The sequence below is a fragment of the Myotis nattereri genome (assembly GCF_964212035.1).
Source record: "Myotis nattereri genome assembly, chromosome: 8".
Classification (NCBI taxonomy): Eukaryota; Metazoa; Chordata; class Mammalia; order Chiroptera; family Vespertilionidae; genus Myotis; species Myotis nattereri.
In genome coordinates this window covers 92774765-92790781 of record NC_138083.1, presented here as the reverse complement: position 1 = coordinate 92790781, position 16017 = coordinate 92774765, and the positions used below count along the sequence as shown (strand labels likewise).

Sequence of the window (16017 nt, the reverse complement as noted above, 5' to 3'; positions counted from 1 at the left end):
AGCTGATCGATGTTTCTCTCTCATCGATGTTTCTGACTCTCCATTCCTCTCCCTTCTTCTCTGTAAAAAATCAATAAAAAATATTAAAAAAAAAAAATAAAGGGTGTTTCCCTGTTGAGTAATTTTGTTGTCAGAAGTGGCTGCAGCTTCATCCTTTTTCTGACAAACTAAGCCAAGTTAGGAGATTCCCAATCACATTTCTGTCCTAACATCTGAAACCTGAATGGGGTAGAGGAATGGGTGAGGGCGTGTGTGTGTGTGTGCACGCGTGTGTGAGCGAGAGGTGTGAGAGCTGGACTTAGGGAGGAGGAGCTATGGAGGAGGTGACCACACTGTGACCCAGGGACCATCCTCCTTCCTGCTGGGGAGGGTGAGGAAGGACACACAGTGGGTGGGTGCAGAGGGAATGTGAGGTCATACTGAAACTTTCTGAAACATGGGGGCTCCATGGCGTACTCTCTCTATGTGCATGTGTGCGTGTGTGGGGGGGGCATGTTGTGTGTGTGTGTGTGTGTACATGTATATTGTTAATCCCCGCCTGAGGAGGTTATTGTTTCCATTCATTTCTAGAGACAGGGGAAGGGAGGGGAAGGGAGGGGAAGAGACAGGAACACCAACCAGGGGCCGGAGATGGAGCCTGCGACCGCGGTGCGCACCCCTGACCGGAATTGAACCCGAGATCCTTCCGTCTGCGGGCTGACGCTCTAACCACTGAGCAACTGGCTAGGGCCATATTTGCATATACTTTCCAGTGCTCATAGCTCCTTATTTTTAAAAAATCCTCACCCAAACATAAGTTTTTATTGATTTTCAAGAGAAAGAGAGAGAGGGAGGGAGAGAGAGAGGAACATCGATTGGCTGCCTCCCATACGTGCCTGGACTGGGATTGAACCCACAACCCAAGTATGTGCCCTGATTGGGAATTGAACCTGCAACCTCCAACCAATTGGGCCCCGTGGCCAGGCTGCATATTATTTTAATGCAACAAAATAAAAAGAAATCACCCGTCCACTTACTGTTTTAAACGTCTGAATGGTCACAAACAGCGTTTAGTTTGCTTAAAGTGTTATCACTTTTTTAAAAAGCCTAGGAATGATTCTTTATAGTTTCCACTCTTGGGAAGTTTCATCTATATTTTGTGAACACAGATAGAAATTAATTCAGAGCTTGCTGTAGAAATGGATAGAAGTAATTTAAGAGGAGGGAGAGAATACCTTCTGAGTGAAAACAAACAGAACAAATGAATCTCCTTGTGGGAAGCAATGCTCCCAGCGCTTCTCCCTGGGGCAGCATCACGTTCTCAAGTGATCCCTGAACCAAAGGAAGCAGGGAGAGCCCAGCCGGTTCCGCTCCGTGGATAGAGCGCCGGCCTGCGGACTGAAGGGTCCCGGGTTCGATTCCCGGTCAAGGGCACATGTGCAGGTTGCAGGCTCGATCCCCAGTGTGGGGCATGCAGGAGGCAGCTGAGCCATGATTCTCTCTCATCATTGATGTTTCTATCTCTCTTTCCCTCTTCCTTCCTCTCTGAAATCAATCAATCAATCAATCAATCAATCCATCTTTTAAAAAAGAAGAGAGAAAGGCAGGTTCAAAGGATGAGAAAAGGTCTGAGAACAGAAACGGCCCCAGAACTCGGCATTTTGGAGAGCTGATCGCCGCCGGTGACACCGATGGCTGGAGGGGGTGGGGGTGGCGGTTCCCCAAGGCCACCAGGGCCTCTCATCCTCCAGGAAACCCAGGGGTCCTCCCAGGTCTCTGGCTGGAAACACTGTCTAAATGAGAGTTTCACTGTTTACTATGAACACTGTGTTATTACAATTAACCCGATTTTCCCCAAACCACCCTGGTTTGCAGATGTCGGCTGTTCACTTCTGCATCTGGTGGATGTCCACATGGCCGGGTGCTCTGCCAGGCCTCCTACAAGGAGCACAACACAGTCCCCTGGGAGCCACGGCAGGACAGAGCAGAAGGGCCGAGCTGGCCTGGGGCAAGCAGGGGAGGCTTCCTGCAGGAGGCGGCGCCGGTGCCAGTGCCGGGCTTCACTGATCATTGATCACCAGGTGTGAGGGGAGGGCACGGGGCGGGGAGAAGGGATTTCAGGCAGGAGAGCTCCGATGGGTGAGGCAGGACAGCGGAGAGCACCTCTGAGCCTCTGAAAGCGCCGATGGGTGAGGCGATGGGTGAGGCGGGACAGTGGAGAGCGCCTCTGAGCCTCTGAAAGCGCCGAGGGAAGCAGGCCCGCAAGGGCGGCCTCATTCACCAGGGCGTGGGGACGGATGGTGCTCTGAGCGTGTCTGAGAGGCCCCGGCACATCGGCTCTAAAACTCCGGGCCTGGGTCTGAACCCCGGCTCTAGGCTCTACCGCCTTCGAGACGAATTCAGTTTGAGTTGTGATGTCGTCTGAGAAGTGGGGACATTCTTAGGAGGAACACACGACTGTCCGAGAGGAGCCACACCGGCGGGGTGCTCGCCACGTCGCGACACGGCCTGGGTCTCCACATCCCCACCAGGTCAACGCCATGACCCCCCTGCAGAGGGGACAGCGCCGCCAGGGAACCAGCCGAGGCCAGAGGCCCCCCCTCAGGGCGGGGCTGAGCCAGCGACTCCCCTGCCCTGGGGGAGCCGTGCCCGCCTGTGCCCGCCGCTGACAGGCCCGCCCTTCAGAGCACGCCAGGCCCAGCCGGGGCTCCCTGCACATGACCTCCTGCCGGGCACAGGGGCGGGGGGAGGGCATGGGGCGGAGGAGGCTCCTAAGGCAGCTAGCCCTGCCCCTGGTGGGGGAGGCTCCTAAGGCAGCTAGCCCTGGCCCTGGTGGGGGAGCGCCTGCCTGGAGCTCACGGCTGGGGCAGCGGCTGTTGTGCTATGGTCAGTCCAGGACCCGAGCATCCTAACCCCCCGAGGGAGCCACAGGCATTCTCGGCCGGTGGGTTCTGGTGAGTTTCCTCCTGCTTTCTGCTGGGGCCTGTGAGCCTGTAGTGGGGGCAGGCCTGCCCCCCAGTCCCCCACCCCAACAGGCTGCCTGTATCGGGAGGAATTTCTCACACACACACCTTTTCTCTTGGTTTAAAACTCTGGAATATGGTTTCCATTAATAATTACTATTCAGAGAGAACATATTATAAAAGCCATCTTTTAAATGGATTTCAGAGAGAAGAGGAGAGAGGGAGAGAGATAGAAGCATCAATGGTGAGAGAACCATTGATCAGCTGCCTCCTGAACGCCCCCCACTGGGATCGAGCCCGCAACCCAGCACGTGCCCTGACTGGGAATTGAACTGTGACCTCCTGGTTCATAGGTCGATGCTCAACCACTGAGCCACACCAGCTGGACAAGGTTAATATTGTTTTTGAGTCTGTGTTAGGCATTCTGCTAAATTTACAGATGATCTGAGTTAATCCTCACAACTCTAGGGAGTATTTACACGTAACATTTTGATTTCACTGATGGGGAAACTGAGGGCAGAGCCGGCTGACAACTTGCCCAGGTGGCCGAGCGACAATCTCTCCTCCCCGAGTGGAGGCCAGCCCCCTCCACGCTGCCCCTGACTCCCAGCGTCCGTCTGTCCTGACTCCCAGCGTCCGTCTGTCCTGACTCCCAGCGTCCGTCTGTCCTGACTCTCAGTGTCCATCTGCCCCTGACTCCCAGCGTCCGTCTGTCCTGACTCCCAGCTCCTGCCACTCTTTCTTCACCTTGCGGCGTCTCCTTTCCAGTCTTGTATCTAGTTTCTGTCAGACACACTCTTGCATGTGCTCCCACTGAATTTAACATATTTTCCATAGCTGCTCTTCTTCGTGGGTCTCTGAGTGTCAGAGCCCTAATCACTGATCAATGCCCCCGTCTGAGTGTCAGAGACCTAATCACTGATCAATGACCCCATCTGAGTGTCAGAGCCCTAATCACTGATCAATGACCCCATCTGAGTGTCAGAGACCTAATCACCGATCAGTGCCCCCGTCTGAGGGAAGGGTTTGGCTCGCCCACCCGTGGGTCGGTGTCCGTGATGAATGACTGGACTCTGGGCGCCTCCTCCCATGGCGGCGGCTCTCCATGCCCCCCCCTCCCCCAGCTTTGAGATGATCAGCGACAACAGGACGTGAGTGGAGCCTGCTCCCACTGCCTCTGGAGTTCTCTTCCAGACCGTGGGGATTTGCTGACCCTGTCAGAGCAGTCACTTCACATAAAAGCAGCGCATGAATGATGTGATGCCGAGAGAGGACGACGGCAAAGCCAGTGTCTCTACTTTCAATTTACCAGTTTATTTTCCCTCCTGCAACGGGGCCAACAAAACAGCAGCTTACAACCAAGTACTCCAGTTGCCTGCTTCGTCCCGGGTGAAAACCCAGAGGCTTCACCAGAGTCTAAGAAAGAAGGAACAGCCTGGCCGGGCCATCGACTGGACGCCAGCCCACCGGCCGCAGGCTGTGGTTCCGTTTCTGGCCGGCAGGTGTGGGAGGCAGCCGATCCACGTCTCTCTCACTCACGTTTCTCTCTCTCCCTCTCTCAGATGAATAAACACATCCCCTCGGGCTAGGATTTAAATACAGACAGAACAAGAAAAATACAATTTACTGGAGTCTAGGGAAAAGCTTTTCCAAAATCTGACAGAAGCTTGTAAAGAAGAAAATAAGTGAATCCACCATGACTCCCAGTGGTACCCCTTCCTACACACACACACACACCACACGCACACCACATGCACACACACACCCCACATGCACACACACACCACACACCACATGCACACACACACACACCACATGCACACACACACACACACCACACACCACATGCACACCACATGCACATACACATACACCACACACACACACCACACCACACGCACACACCACATGTACACACACTCCACACACCCCTACACATACACCCCCCTACACCACACCACACACACATACACACCACACCCCACCCACACCACACACACACACACACCACACACACCAGATGCACATACACACACACACACACACCACACCACACACACACACCACATGCACACACACTCCACACACACCCCTACACATACACCCCCCCTACACCACACCACATACACATACACACCACACCCCACCCACACCACACACACACCCACACCACACACACACACACACACACCACACACACACACACACCACACACACACACACCACACACACCACATACCACAATCACACACACCACATACCACAATCACACACACCACACACACCACATGCACACACACACCACACACACCACACACACACACACACACACACACACGAACTGACACTATTCAAGGCCTTACAACAACAGCAGAGACCCGCTCACATCCTCAGAGCATCCAGGCGACTGGATGCAGGAAAAGGAAGGAATGACTCTCTCTCTCTCTCTCTCTCTCTCTCTCTCTCTCTCTCTCGACTTCAGCGTGACTGGGACGCTCAGGCAGGAACTTCCAGAAACTGGGCTTCGGGTGACAGGGCCGGGGAGGAGACCTCGCCTGGGGCTGGGCCTCGGAAGGGGGAGCGCTGACAGTGGGGGACGAGTCGCACTTCTGCAGCCTCAAAAGCATCCAAACACCGTGAAGAGCACGCAAACTGTCCAAACCCCCTTTTGCTAAAAACCCCAAAACTCTAATTGCTTCTTCCAATCACAGTGGATGGTGGGCTCCTTGGCTTTGTAACCCGAGAAGCTTAATAAAATGTCAAATATACGTTGCAGGATTACCTAAACAGCCACTAACTCCCAGTGACACCAGGTCTATGGCGTATGAAGTAGCTGTCAGCTGCGATTCAAGGACGACATTCTCGGGGGTCGGGGGAGCGGCTGGGAGTAAGGAGAGGCGCAGGCGCGTGTGCCTGGGGCTGTGCCCGCCAGCCTGTGCTGCCGTGGGTGTGTGTCTTGTGCAACCTACACCCTCATTCAAGAATTCCCCCCGGGCCCGGCCGGTGCCCAGGGCGCTGGGCGGTAGGTGTATCTACTGCTACGCCTCCCGTCCCTCTCCACAAAGCGCAGAACCAAGCCCGAACCTGCACAGCGTTCACAAACAAAGTCTCAGCTGGAACAAGAATTCCTCCCTCTCCCTCTCCCGTCAGGTGATCACACAGAGGAGGGGGCAGGTTTCAGCCATGTGACGCCATTGGTTCCCATGCGTGTTGCTCCTACAGCTTCATTTGGAAATCCTGCGCGAGCCGCGCACGCAGCCAGGTCGCAGCTTCTGCTGAGGCTTACACAGCGGCACACAGGGTGACAGCTGCTTCGCAAGCCCGGCCGGGGGCTCCGGGGTTCAGTGTCGCCTAGGAACCAGGAGGTCCCGGGTTGGATTCTGGTCAAGGGCACAGGCCCGGGTGGCGGGCTCGATCCCCCGTGTGGGGTGGGCAGGAGGCAGCCGATCGATGGCTCTCATCATTGATGTTTCCATCTCTCTCCCTCTCCCTTCCTCTCTGAAATCAATAAAAATGTATTTTTAAAAAACCCACAAAAAAGAAAAAACAAATAAAAAGTGCTCCCTCCAGCCGACAGGACGCGCGCCTGGAAGAGCAAACCGCGTCGCCACTGTCTGCCTTCCTGACGGTCACAGGCCTCTGCTCGGGGAAGAGGTTCATTCGTGTGTAACACGGGCTGCGCCCACCTGACTCCGGTGCAGGTCAACGTGCCCAGCAATCTCCTCTCACCCCCGTCCCCCCGACCTGGCGATGCAGGGTCAGGGGGTGTTTGATGGAGTCCCTTCCTGGGGACCCCAGGATTGTGGATCAGCAGGACCCCCTGAACAGACCCCCCTTTTCCTCGGTACTGAGTGCTCGCTGCGTGAAGACCAGAGGCGCTTTCGGCGTTCAGGTGAGCTCGCGAGCCCGCGGGCCTGCCAAGTGGCGGCTTAAAAAGTCAGTTTTCGGTTATGAAACCCCACAACTGTCGTCTCTCATATTTCAGATAAACCTCCCTGTGCTTCCCGACATGCTCGACGGAGAGCCTGCTGCTGCGTTCTCAGTGTACATCCTGACTCACGTTGATAGAATGTTCTCTAACCGTAGCTACGATTCTCTGTAAGCTGCTTAACATAAGTGTCTTTCCTCATTCAAATAAAAAAAAGATCAGTTTTGGGGGAAGGGGGGTTGGCGGGGCCTGGCCGCGCCCGGCGAGCGGGTGGGAGGCCGGGAGCAGCGCAGCCGGGGAACAGGTCTGGGCGAGCTCAGGTTCACCTCCCCTGGCAGCCCGCTCGCCCGGCAGGTTCGCCACTGTTTGCGAGTGGCGCTGGCTGCTCCACACACTCATAACTTATCTCCCGAGCACGGGAACGCGGGGAGAGAAGTTGCACAAGAATACAAGGAGGCGTGGCCAGCGACCAAGGCGAACAGCCAGCGATGCCATCACGCAGCACAGCGACGCGTGTAGCCACGGCGGCCACGGCCAGGGACGGTGTCATCTGCACAGACACCGCCGCCTGGATGGACTCGGACAGCCCAGCCAAGAGCCAATGGCCTTGGGGTCTGAAGTATGGATTTAAAATATAAATGTGTTTCTTTTTATTGACTTCAGAGAGGAAAGGAGAGAGAGATAGAAACATCGATGACGAGAGAGAATCATGGATTGGCTGCCTCCTGCACGCCCCACACTGAGGATGGAGCCCACAACCCGGGCCTGTGCCCTGACCGGGAATCGAACTGTGACCTCCTGGGTCAGAGGCCGATGTGCAACCCCTGAGCCACGCCAGCCAAGCTGAAATACAGTTAAAAAAAACACCCATCACCTGAGGATAATTTTTTCCATTGGTTTTTAGAAAGCGGAAGGTAGCAGGGGAGGGGGTGGGGGGGGAGAGAAACACTGATGTGAGAGAGACACATCAATTGGTTGTCTCCCACATGCGCCCCAACCAGGGCCGGGGATGGAACCTGCAACCCAGGTACGTGCCCTTGACCAGGAATTGATCCCCTGACCCTTCAGTCCTCAGGCCAGTGTTCTAACCACTGAGCACACTGGCCAGGGCTGAAATACGGATTTTTATACTTTCTTTTGCAGATGGGCCTGCCCCCGTGTGGAGCGCCCGGGGATGTTGCTGGGATAGGAGCCTATGAAAGGCGGACACGCTGTAGGACGACAGCAGACTTCTCAGCCTCCACCCGGCCACGCTTCCTCTCCCTCGTCCTCCCACAGGGCGCGGCGGCCACCGTCAGAGCCCAGCGCGCAAGCTCCCCGCGCCCAGCCACGAGCCGCGCTGGGGCCGAGCGACTGCTGCGTCCTGTCTGCAGGCATCTGAGACGAACCGTCCAGAAGCAGAACACTGGCCACTCAGCGACTGGAGGCTGAGACCCTGCATTTCCAGCGGAAGGAGAGAGAGGCGCTGTCATGGATCGTTTCTGTGACCACTGGCTGGGCGTCCGGCAGACCGGGGTCCCTCGTGTGACTGGCTGCACGTGTAACTCCAGGTGTCTTGGCTGGGAATGAGTGCTTCTGCTTCGGGGAGGGGCAGGCGATTGTCTACACATAAAGAGCCCTCCCCCCCGCCCCCAGGTAACCTGCACGCGGTGTTATTCCCACGGAACACACACGGCAGACCCTCGCTGCGCTGACGGAGGGGCTTCCTTCCGGTGAAAGATTCCAGAAGGTGAGGCAGGTCCTGCGCCGGGAGGGTGCTGTCGTAGAGGGTGCTGTCGGGAGGAGGCTGTCGGGAGGATACTGTCGGGAGGGTGCTGTCGGGGAGGATGCTGTCGGGAGGATGCTGTCGGGAGGATGCTGTCGGGAGGATGTTGTTGGGGAGGATGCTGTCGGGAGGATGCTGTCGGGGGGAGGATGCTGTCGGGGAGGATGCTGTCGGGGAGGATGTTGTCGGGGAGGATGTTGTCGGGGGGGATGCTGTCGGGGGGGATGCTGTCGGGGGGGATGCTGTCGGGGGGGATGCTGTTGGGAGGATGCTGTCGGGGGGGATGCTGTCGGGGGGGATGCAGTCGGGGAGGATGCTGTCGGGGGCGATGCTGTCAGGGGGGATGCTGTCGGGGGGGATGCTGTCGGGGGGGATGCTGTCGGGAGGATGCTGTCGGGGGGGATGCTGTCGGGGGGGATGCTGTCGGGGGGGATGCTGTCGGGGGGGATGCTGTTGGGAGGATGCTGTCGGGGGGGATGCTGTCGGGGGGGATGCAGTCGGGGAGGATGCTGTCGGGAGGATGCTGTCGGGAGGATGCTGTCGGGAGGATGCTGTCGGGACGAACAGCAGACGTGAGAAGAACGCGCTGGGGTGGCCTCCTGCCCACGACGCTCTCCACGCGCCCACACGCAGCCCCTCCTGGAAATTCATCCACACGTGTTCCTGTCGGCCCTCGTGGCCGTAAAGAAGTGAAGGCCAGCCCTGTGTCAGGGGACAGCATTGGCCGGAGCTCCAGGGGCTGCAGGGAACGGCGGTGCCGACTCTAAGCTGTTTGAGGAAACTGCTCTCAAGACCACAGTGGAGTAAGTTTCACACATTAGCCTTGTGAGCGATTCCCGGAATCTTTTGTAAATAACCTCACTAATGAACTTTTCCAACAGTAACTAGGAGAGCTTATTATTACACAAACACCTCAGCGGACACCCAGCCAGCGTCTGCCGTGGGCCAGGCACCGTGCGTGGGCACGGAAGGCTGTGGCGGGTCTGACAGCGTTTAAAAAGCTGGGGCCTGGGGAGAGGCATGCTTTGGAAATGAATTTTCATTGTAGTTTTCTTCTAATCGGTGCATGCATGTGTTTGTGCCCAGCTGTGAACCCTCAGATAGCTCGCCGCACTGGGGGGCTCTCTTGGGTCTCCCGTTCCATTAGCGATAGGAAGGGAGGTGACAAATGCATCAATGCGCCCAGACACCCCCAATGTGGGAAGCAGCCCCCACCCCCGGGTGCTGCCCCGCGTGCTGCTCCTCCCTGGGCAGAGCCGCTGGGGCCAGAGCTGGTCCCGGGGGTTTGCTCGTCGCTTCCTCTTGACCAAGCAGCCATCGGCACGTGGCGAGGTCACTGGTCCGAGACCACCCTGCCCCTTGCTGTGGGCAGACTTCCTGGACCGGACAATGAGACTGAAATGAAGAACTTCCTGAAATCCACGGGCAGACAAGAGCCAGAGCTATTTATCCCACTGCCCATCGGGGGCTGGCGGAGGGCCAGGGGGCCCGTATAAGGCCCTCCAAATCATGTGGTCTGGCCCTGCCAGGGCATTAGGGGGGCTAATGACAGTGTGACCGCATTGAGCAGGCTGATGGTTAAGAAAGGGACTTCTGTATGGCCCGGGGACGATGTTATAAACATCCACTGGCCCCTGGCAGGGAAACACATCGCGAAGACAGACTCGATGCGTTCGATTCCCATCAAGGTCAGGCCTGTTTTGCTCCAAGTGGCCAGGAAGCTCATGAGTCCACCGGTGGCTCACAGGAAGTGGCCGGCAGACGGCTTTTCAGCTCTAAACAAAGTTCGTTTCATCGTTTGAAAGAACAAGTCTCCTGAGGCCAGTTGCATTGGCCCTTCGCCTGTGGCACGGGGGCAGCTGGGAAAAGCAGTATTGCGCGATGGGAAGGAGACAGGAAGGAGACGGGGAAGGGGCACCTCCCCTCCTGCCCCGGAGAAACCTCCCCCCTCATCTGCTGGGCCCTTGTCCTCCTGGTCAATCCCTCCGGAAACTCATTTTCTCCTTTTAAAGATCAACCAGTCTTACCAACCCAACTGCCCGCCTTCGCCTGACCAGGCCTACTGGGTGCACTTCCCCGGCCACGGGACACGTTCCCTCCGTCTGCGCCAGCCTGACGTCCCCTCCCAGGAGCCACAGCCCCCGTGACGGGTAACCGGGCCTGCACCCTGAGCCGTGATCCCCGCGAGCTAAGGCCAGGGGACCATTCCAGGCTTTCTCCTGGGCGCCACGCGATGGTTCTGAACAAAAGCTCTGGGAACTGTGTGGCCAGCAGGATGCACTTGTGGTTCGGCCTCTTGCTGAAGTGCTGACACGTGGTCTGATGCTGCTGGGCCCGCGTCGGGGATGCGGGTGTGAAACGGGAACTCGGGCATGAAGGCTCAGCCTGGAGCCTCGCACTCGGCCGGCAGGAGGCGCCGTGGGCTGGCAGCCACAGGGACGTCCGACGATGGAACTCAGTGGCCCTGAGAGTGTGTGCGCAGCCCCTTGCTACTGCCCTCGTCCACTCCTTCCAGTGCCGGCGCTGCCCGTCAGGGAGTGAGCAGGAGCCATCCTCACGCTCCAAGCACATACCTGCCTTACGTGGCTGTGGGTGTCTCTTTTTGTTTTTTTTAAAATATGTTTTACTAGAGGCCTTAGGCCTGGCCAGCGATCAGGTTCCCGGCCTCCCTGCCTCCTCCTTCCCTCGCTCCCTCAGTGCCCCACTGCCTCCGGCCGCCCACCATGTTCCGTGCCACCCCCTGGTGGTCAACGCATGTCATAGCGAGTGATCAAACTCCTGGTCCCCTGGTCGAACTCCCGAGGGGACACTTTGCATATCAGCTTTTTATATGTGTACTAGAGACCCGGTGCACAAAATTCGTGCACAGGGGGTATCCCTCAGCCCGGCCTGTACCCTCTCCAATCTGGGGCCCCTTGGGGGATGTCCGACTGCCGGTTTAGGCCCAGCAGTTGGACATCCCTTTCACAATCTGGGACCGCTGGCTCCTAACCACTCGCCTTCCTGCCTGCCTGATCGCCCCTAACCACTTCTGCCTGCCAGCCTGATTGCCTCCTAACCTCTCCCCTGCCAGCCTGATCGCCCCCAACTGCCTTCCCCTGCCAGCCTGATTGCCACCAATTGCCCTCCCCTGCCAGCCCGATCGCCCCCAACTGCCCTCCCCTGCCAGCCCGGTTGCCCCTCCCTGCCCTCCCGCCCCTCCCTGCCCTCCCCTGCTGGCCTGGTTGCCCACAACTGCCCTCCGCTGCCATCCATCTTGTGGCGGTCTTCCTGTGACAACGTGAGGGAGGCCATCTTGTGATGAAGTGAGGGCATGATGCGAGGTGGGAGGACCAACTAGGCTTTTATTAGTATAGCTATATATAGGTTGATTTTAGAGAGAAAGGAAGAGGGAGAAAGAGCTAGAAACATCAGTGATGAGAGAGAATCATAGACTGGCTGCCTCCTGCACGCCCCCTACTGGGGTTTGAGCCCACAACCCAGGCATGTGCCCCGATTGGGAATTGAACCGTGACCTCCTGGTTCATAGGTCGATGCTCAACCACCGAGCCACAGCGGTCGGGCAGCAATGAGCTTTAGAAAAGGCCAGAAGGCAAGTCCGGGTGGAAATCACTGTCCTCCTGGTCCTGCACTAAAATAACGGGGAGCTCTCTGCAGAGCGCAACAGCACAGCCCCCCGCCCCCGCGAGCTTCCCACAGGTCCTGGCTGAGTGGCGGGCCCAGCCCTGACCTGCAGGAGCGGCAGCGCATCCGAGGGCAGCACCACGCGCTTTCAGGCCTCGCCCAGCCCGTGAGGCCACGCGGCTCCGCCGGCCACAGGGAAAGAGTGAGGTCAGCACATGCACGGGTGTTACCTGGACTCGGGGTACTTGGTGAGCGTGGCCAGGCTGCTGGTGTACATGTGGCCGCCGACGTCGATGTGGACAGGCGCATTGGACTTGGTGAGCTGGGCGGGCGTCGGGATGCCTTGGTTGTTGAGTGGAGACGCGGGAGATCGAGTGATCAGGGGTCTGGACATATTGGGCCGACTGTCCTACGGGGAGAGAAGCAAGTTAGACACGCGTTCTTCCTTCAGGGGCGAGAGGGGGACGCACATCATAAGGCACACGCCGGGGACCAGGCCTGTGACGCGCACTGGGTCATAGAACCCGCAGGCGCTCACGTCTGTGAGAACAGGTGCGAGAAGAACGAGCTCTGGACGAGGGATGGCGTCCAGGCTCAGGACCGAGGAGCTCGCTCACGCTCGTCCGAATCGTGGGTCGATTCCAGTCTCCCGAGGGCTCCGGCCAATTTCACTCCCGAATCCCCGCCCTTAGCGAGCGGCAGCTGGCACGGGGGGCGGGGGGGAGGGAGGCACAGACCAACCGAAGAGCTAACCGGCACTTGACACGATGCACACCACGTGCGTGAATACGGACGCTCTCCCAGCGCTTGGGAAGCTTAACTCCATGCCGTGGAAGTGAGTACTGACTTCTCAGCACCTGGTCCCACACGGTGTTTCCCTCCATTTCTATTTTTTAAATTATTATTATTTAAATGTATTTTTATTGATTTCAGAGAGGGAGAGAGAGATAGAAACATCAGTGATGAGAGAGAATCATGGATCGGCTGCCTCCTGCTCGCCCCACACTGGGGATGGAGCCCACAACCCGGGCCTGTGCCCTGACCGGGAATCGAACCAACCCTGACCTCCTGGTTCACAGGTCGACGTTCACCACTGAGCCACGCCGGCCGGGCGGAATGGTGCTCTTTGGGAAAGGGAAGCGTTACATCCTCTCCGTGGAGACGTAGAAATATTTGAAAATGGAAGCCTATGGCCTCTGCTTTTAGGGGCCATGTACCCCCTGACTTCCTGTTAGAAAGTGGTCCCCCCACCCCTCCCGGTCATACCCGGTCTAGGGCCGCAGCGCCTGTAATAGTTTTCCGATTGGACACACCCTCCGTCCTGCCGGCGGGGGCCGGGCAAAGGGGCAGGTTTGCAGGGCCGATGCTGTGTTGGACGGTGACCTCGCTCAGCACAGCCCACGCTGCCAGGCCTGGCCGGGAGGGAGAAGCATAACGGATCGGCTGAAGGGTTCCAGATTTCTCGGAATACGTACCATTGACATCGGAAATCATAAATGTATGGATGTTGCCGACTTTAAACATTAAACCCGTGTTTCCTCCGCTGGGGTTGGGAGGGGACTAGCCCCAGGGGCAGGGCCAGCTTCCTGGTCTGTACCATCCTGGGTGGTCCCCTCCCCCACATCGGAGGGGAGCATCGGGCACCCGAGCATCGGCCGTGTGGCTCAGGCCCCTGAGGAACTGAGCTTTTAACTTTAATGAATTTACATTTTAATTTCGTGGCCTCGTGCAGCTGGTGGCTGTCGCATTGGACAGCATGAATCTGTGTCACTACATGAGGCCCACAGCATGGAGAACGTGGATGTCTCACCCACGGGGACACGGAGGGACGGTGGTGTTTGCGAGCTGCAGACAAATGGCCTGTGACCCGCAACACACGTGTTTCCCTCGCCCCTCCAACACGGCTTCTCCCCTTCACTGAGTTTATGAGAATAAAAGACACTGAAGGCCACACAGTGAGGAAGGGAATGATGAGGCGACACAGCACCCACGGATCTCGCAGAGGACGTGCCGGGAGAGGGTGCGGACACTCGCCCTTCCCGTGGCCCATCCCCACGAATGGCGGACGGTAACGTGGACCTGGGACGGCCACGCTCAGGTGCTGGCCCCGGTGGGGGGACTGACTGTGACGGGTGCAGCGCGTGGCCTGTGGGGGGACTGACGGCGATGAGGTGCAGAGCGTGGCCGGTGGAGGGCGCTGACCGGGACGGGTAAGAGCTCAGCAGCTCTAAACCTTGATCTGGTGGCTGAACAGCTGTGTGCACATGGATACCTAAGATCTACTCACATTTCCCCTGAAATCTACTTAAGAAGAAAATAATCTCAGAGAAAACTCCTCCAATCAGAACACCTTGCTCTCCACTCACTGAAACGGGAGTGAAAGGCGCTGTTCAAAAGCCAGGAAGACGCTCACTCTTTCCTCTCATCCGAGTCACCAGATCTGACTACAAGGCTCTGCCGTCCAAAAGCTTCTGGAAGTTTCTCTCCGGTTCTCCTTCCCCACGTCTGGGTGGGCGGGTCTGCCAGGCTCCTGGGTGGTGTGTGTTTCACACACTTAGTCTGCGGCCTCCTTGTCGCTGAACACTCGCCTCACCCCCCAGCAGAGCAGCGATTCCTCGTGGCAGGCGGGCCCTTCCAGGATGTGCCCGCAGGCGCCTGGGCAGAGGAGCCAATGAGAGCCTGCCTCCGATGGGCGCCAGCCTCCCTGCCCGCCTCGCGGCAGCCGGGGGCACTGCCTGCATCAACGCGGGGCTCACGCTGGGAGTTTAATGACTGTATTTGTGAAGATGTCCGTACGCCCTGCCTTCTGTCAGGGTCCACTATCAGGACCACTATCAGGTTGGACTATATTGCCTCTTTCACTGGGAAAGGAAGCGGGTTTCTTAGGGATATTTCCAGAAAAGCACGTCAATAGTAAAAGGCTTACCTGTATAATTTGATGTTGTAATTCCTGTCATTCGATCGAGCAGCACAGGTATTTCATACCAATCCTACCTTTCCCGCAAATTTCCCCCTGGTTTAAAGTACATGCACACGCGCGCACACACACACACACACACTCACACACATCACACACATCCACTCAAGTAGCATCTGTGTTACACGCGCTGTCTGGAGAGAGTGTTTTGATGAATTCTGTTTTCTGGTAGCTGGCCAGCATGTAGCAGGGGTCGGGAATGTCCGGCCCTCGGCCCGTAGAAGGCCCGCGGAATCCTTTGGTCCGGCCCTGCCAAGGCACTAGCGGGGAGTTGGTTGAATGTCTGACCACACAGAGCAGGCTGTGTTCTGAGCTGATAATTGTGTGCGGCCTGCGAATGACGTTCTAAATCTCCGAGTGGCCCTTGGCAGGGCGTGCAGGCTGTAATCAGAGTCTCGGAGCCCAGGACCCTGCCCCCTTGCTAATCCGTGGTCGCCTCGGGAGTGTCATCTCAGGGCCGACACAATCCTACTGGGCTCAGCGGAATGGTTTTGTAGAAAAACATCACCTGACTGACCACTTTACTTCATCATTTAACAGGACTCTCAAATGTAATGTCCGTGTGTTTCGTGAGAGGCCTCATTTGCTTCTTCCTTCACTCGAGTATTATGCATTGGGCTCCAACCAGGTGGGGCAAGCTCTATGGTTCCTATTAAGTAGCAGAATGACCCTGAAGAGAGAAACAAGTCTTTTCTTATAATTGCACAGGAGCTAAAAACAACGAGAGGCCCAGCAGGGCTTCAAAATGTGTGAGGAATGTGTGTCCGGCTGACTCAGAGGA

General features: G+C 57.4%; 1 protein-coding gene across 3 annotated transcripts in view; it reads right to left on the bottom strand.

Moving 5' to 3' along the window:
- The window catches only part of KCTD1 (potassium channel tetramerization domain containing 1), a 68648-nt gene that overhangs the window by 18822 nt on the left and 33809 nt on the right, over nucleotides 1–16017 (bottom strand). For all 3 annotated transcript variants that reach the window (XM_081097437.1, XM_081097436.1, XM_081097438.1), the window contains exon 2: nucleotides 12490–12668. In XM_081097437.1, coding sequence (XP_080953563.1) covers nucleotides 12490–12653 — 164 coding nt within the window. In that variant the 5' untranslated portion in view covers nucleotides 12654–12668. The remainder of the gene's footprint in view (nucleotides 1–12489; nucleotides 12669–16017) is intronic.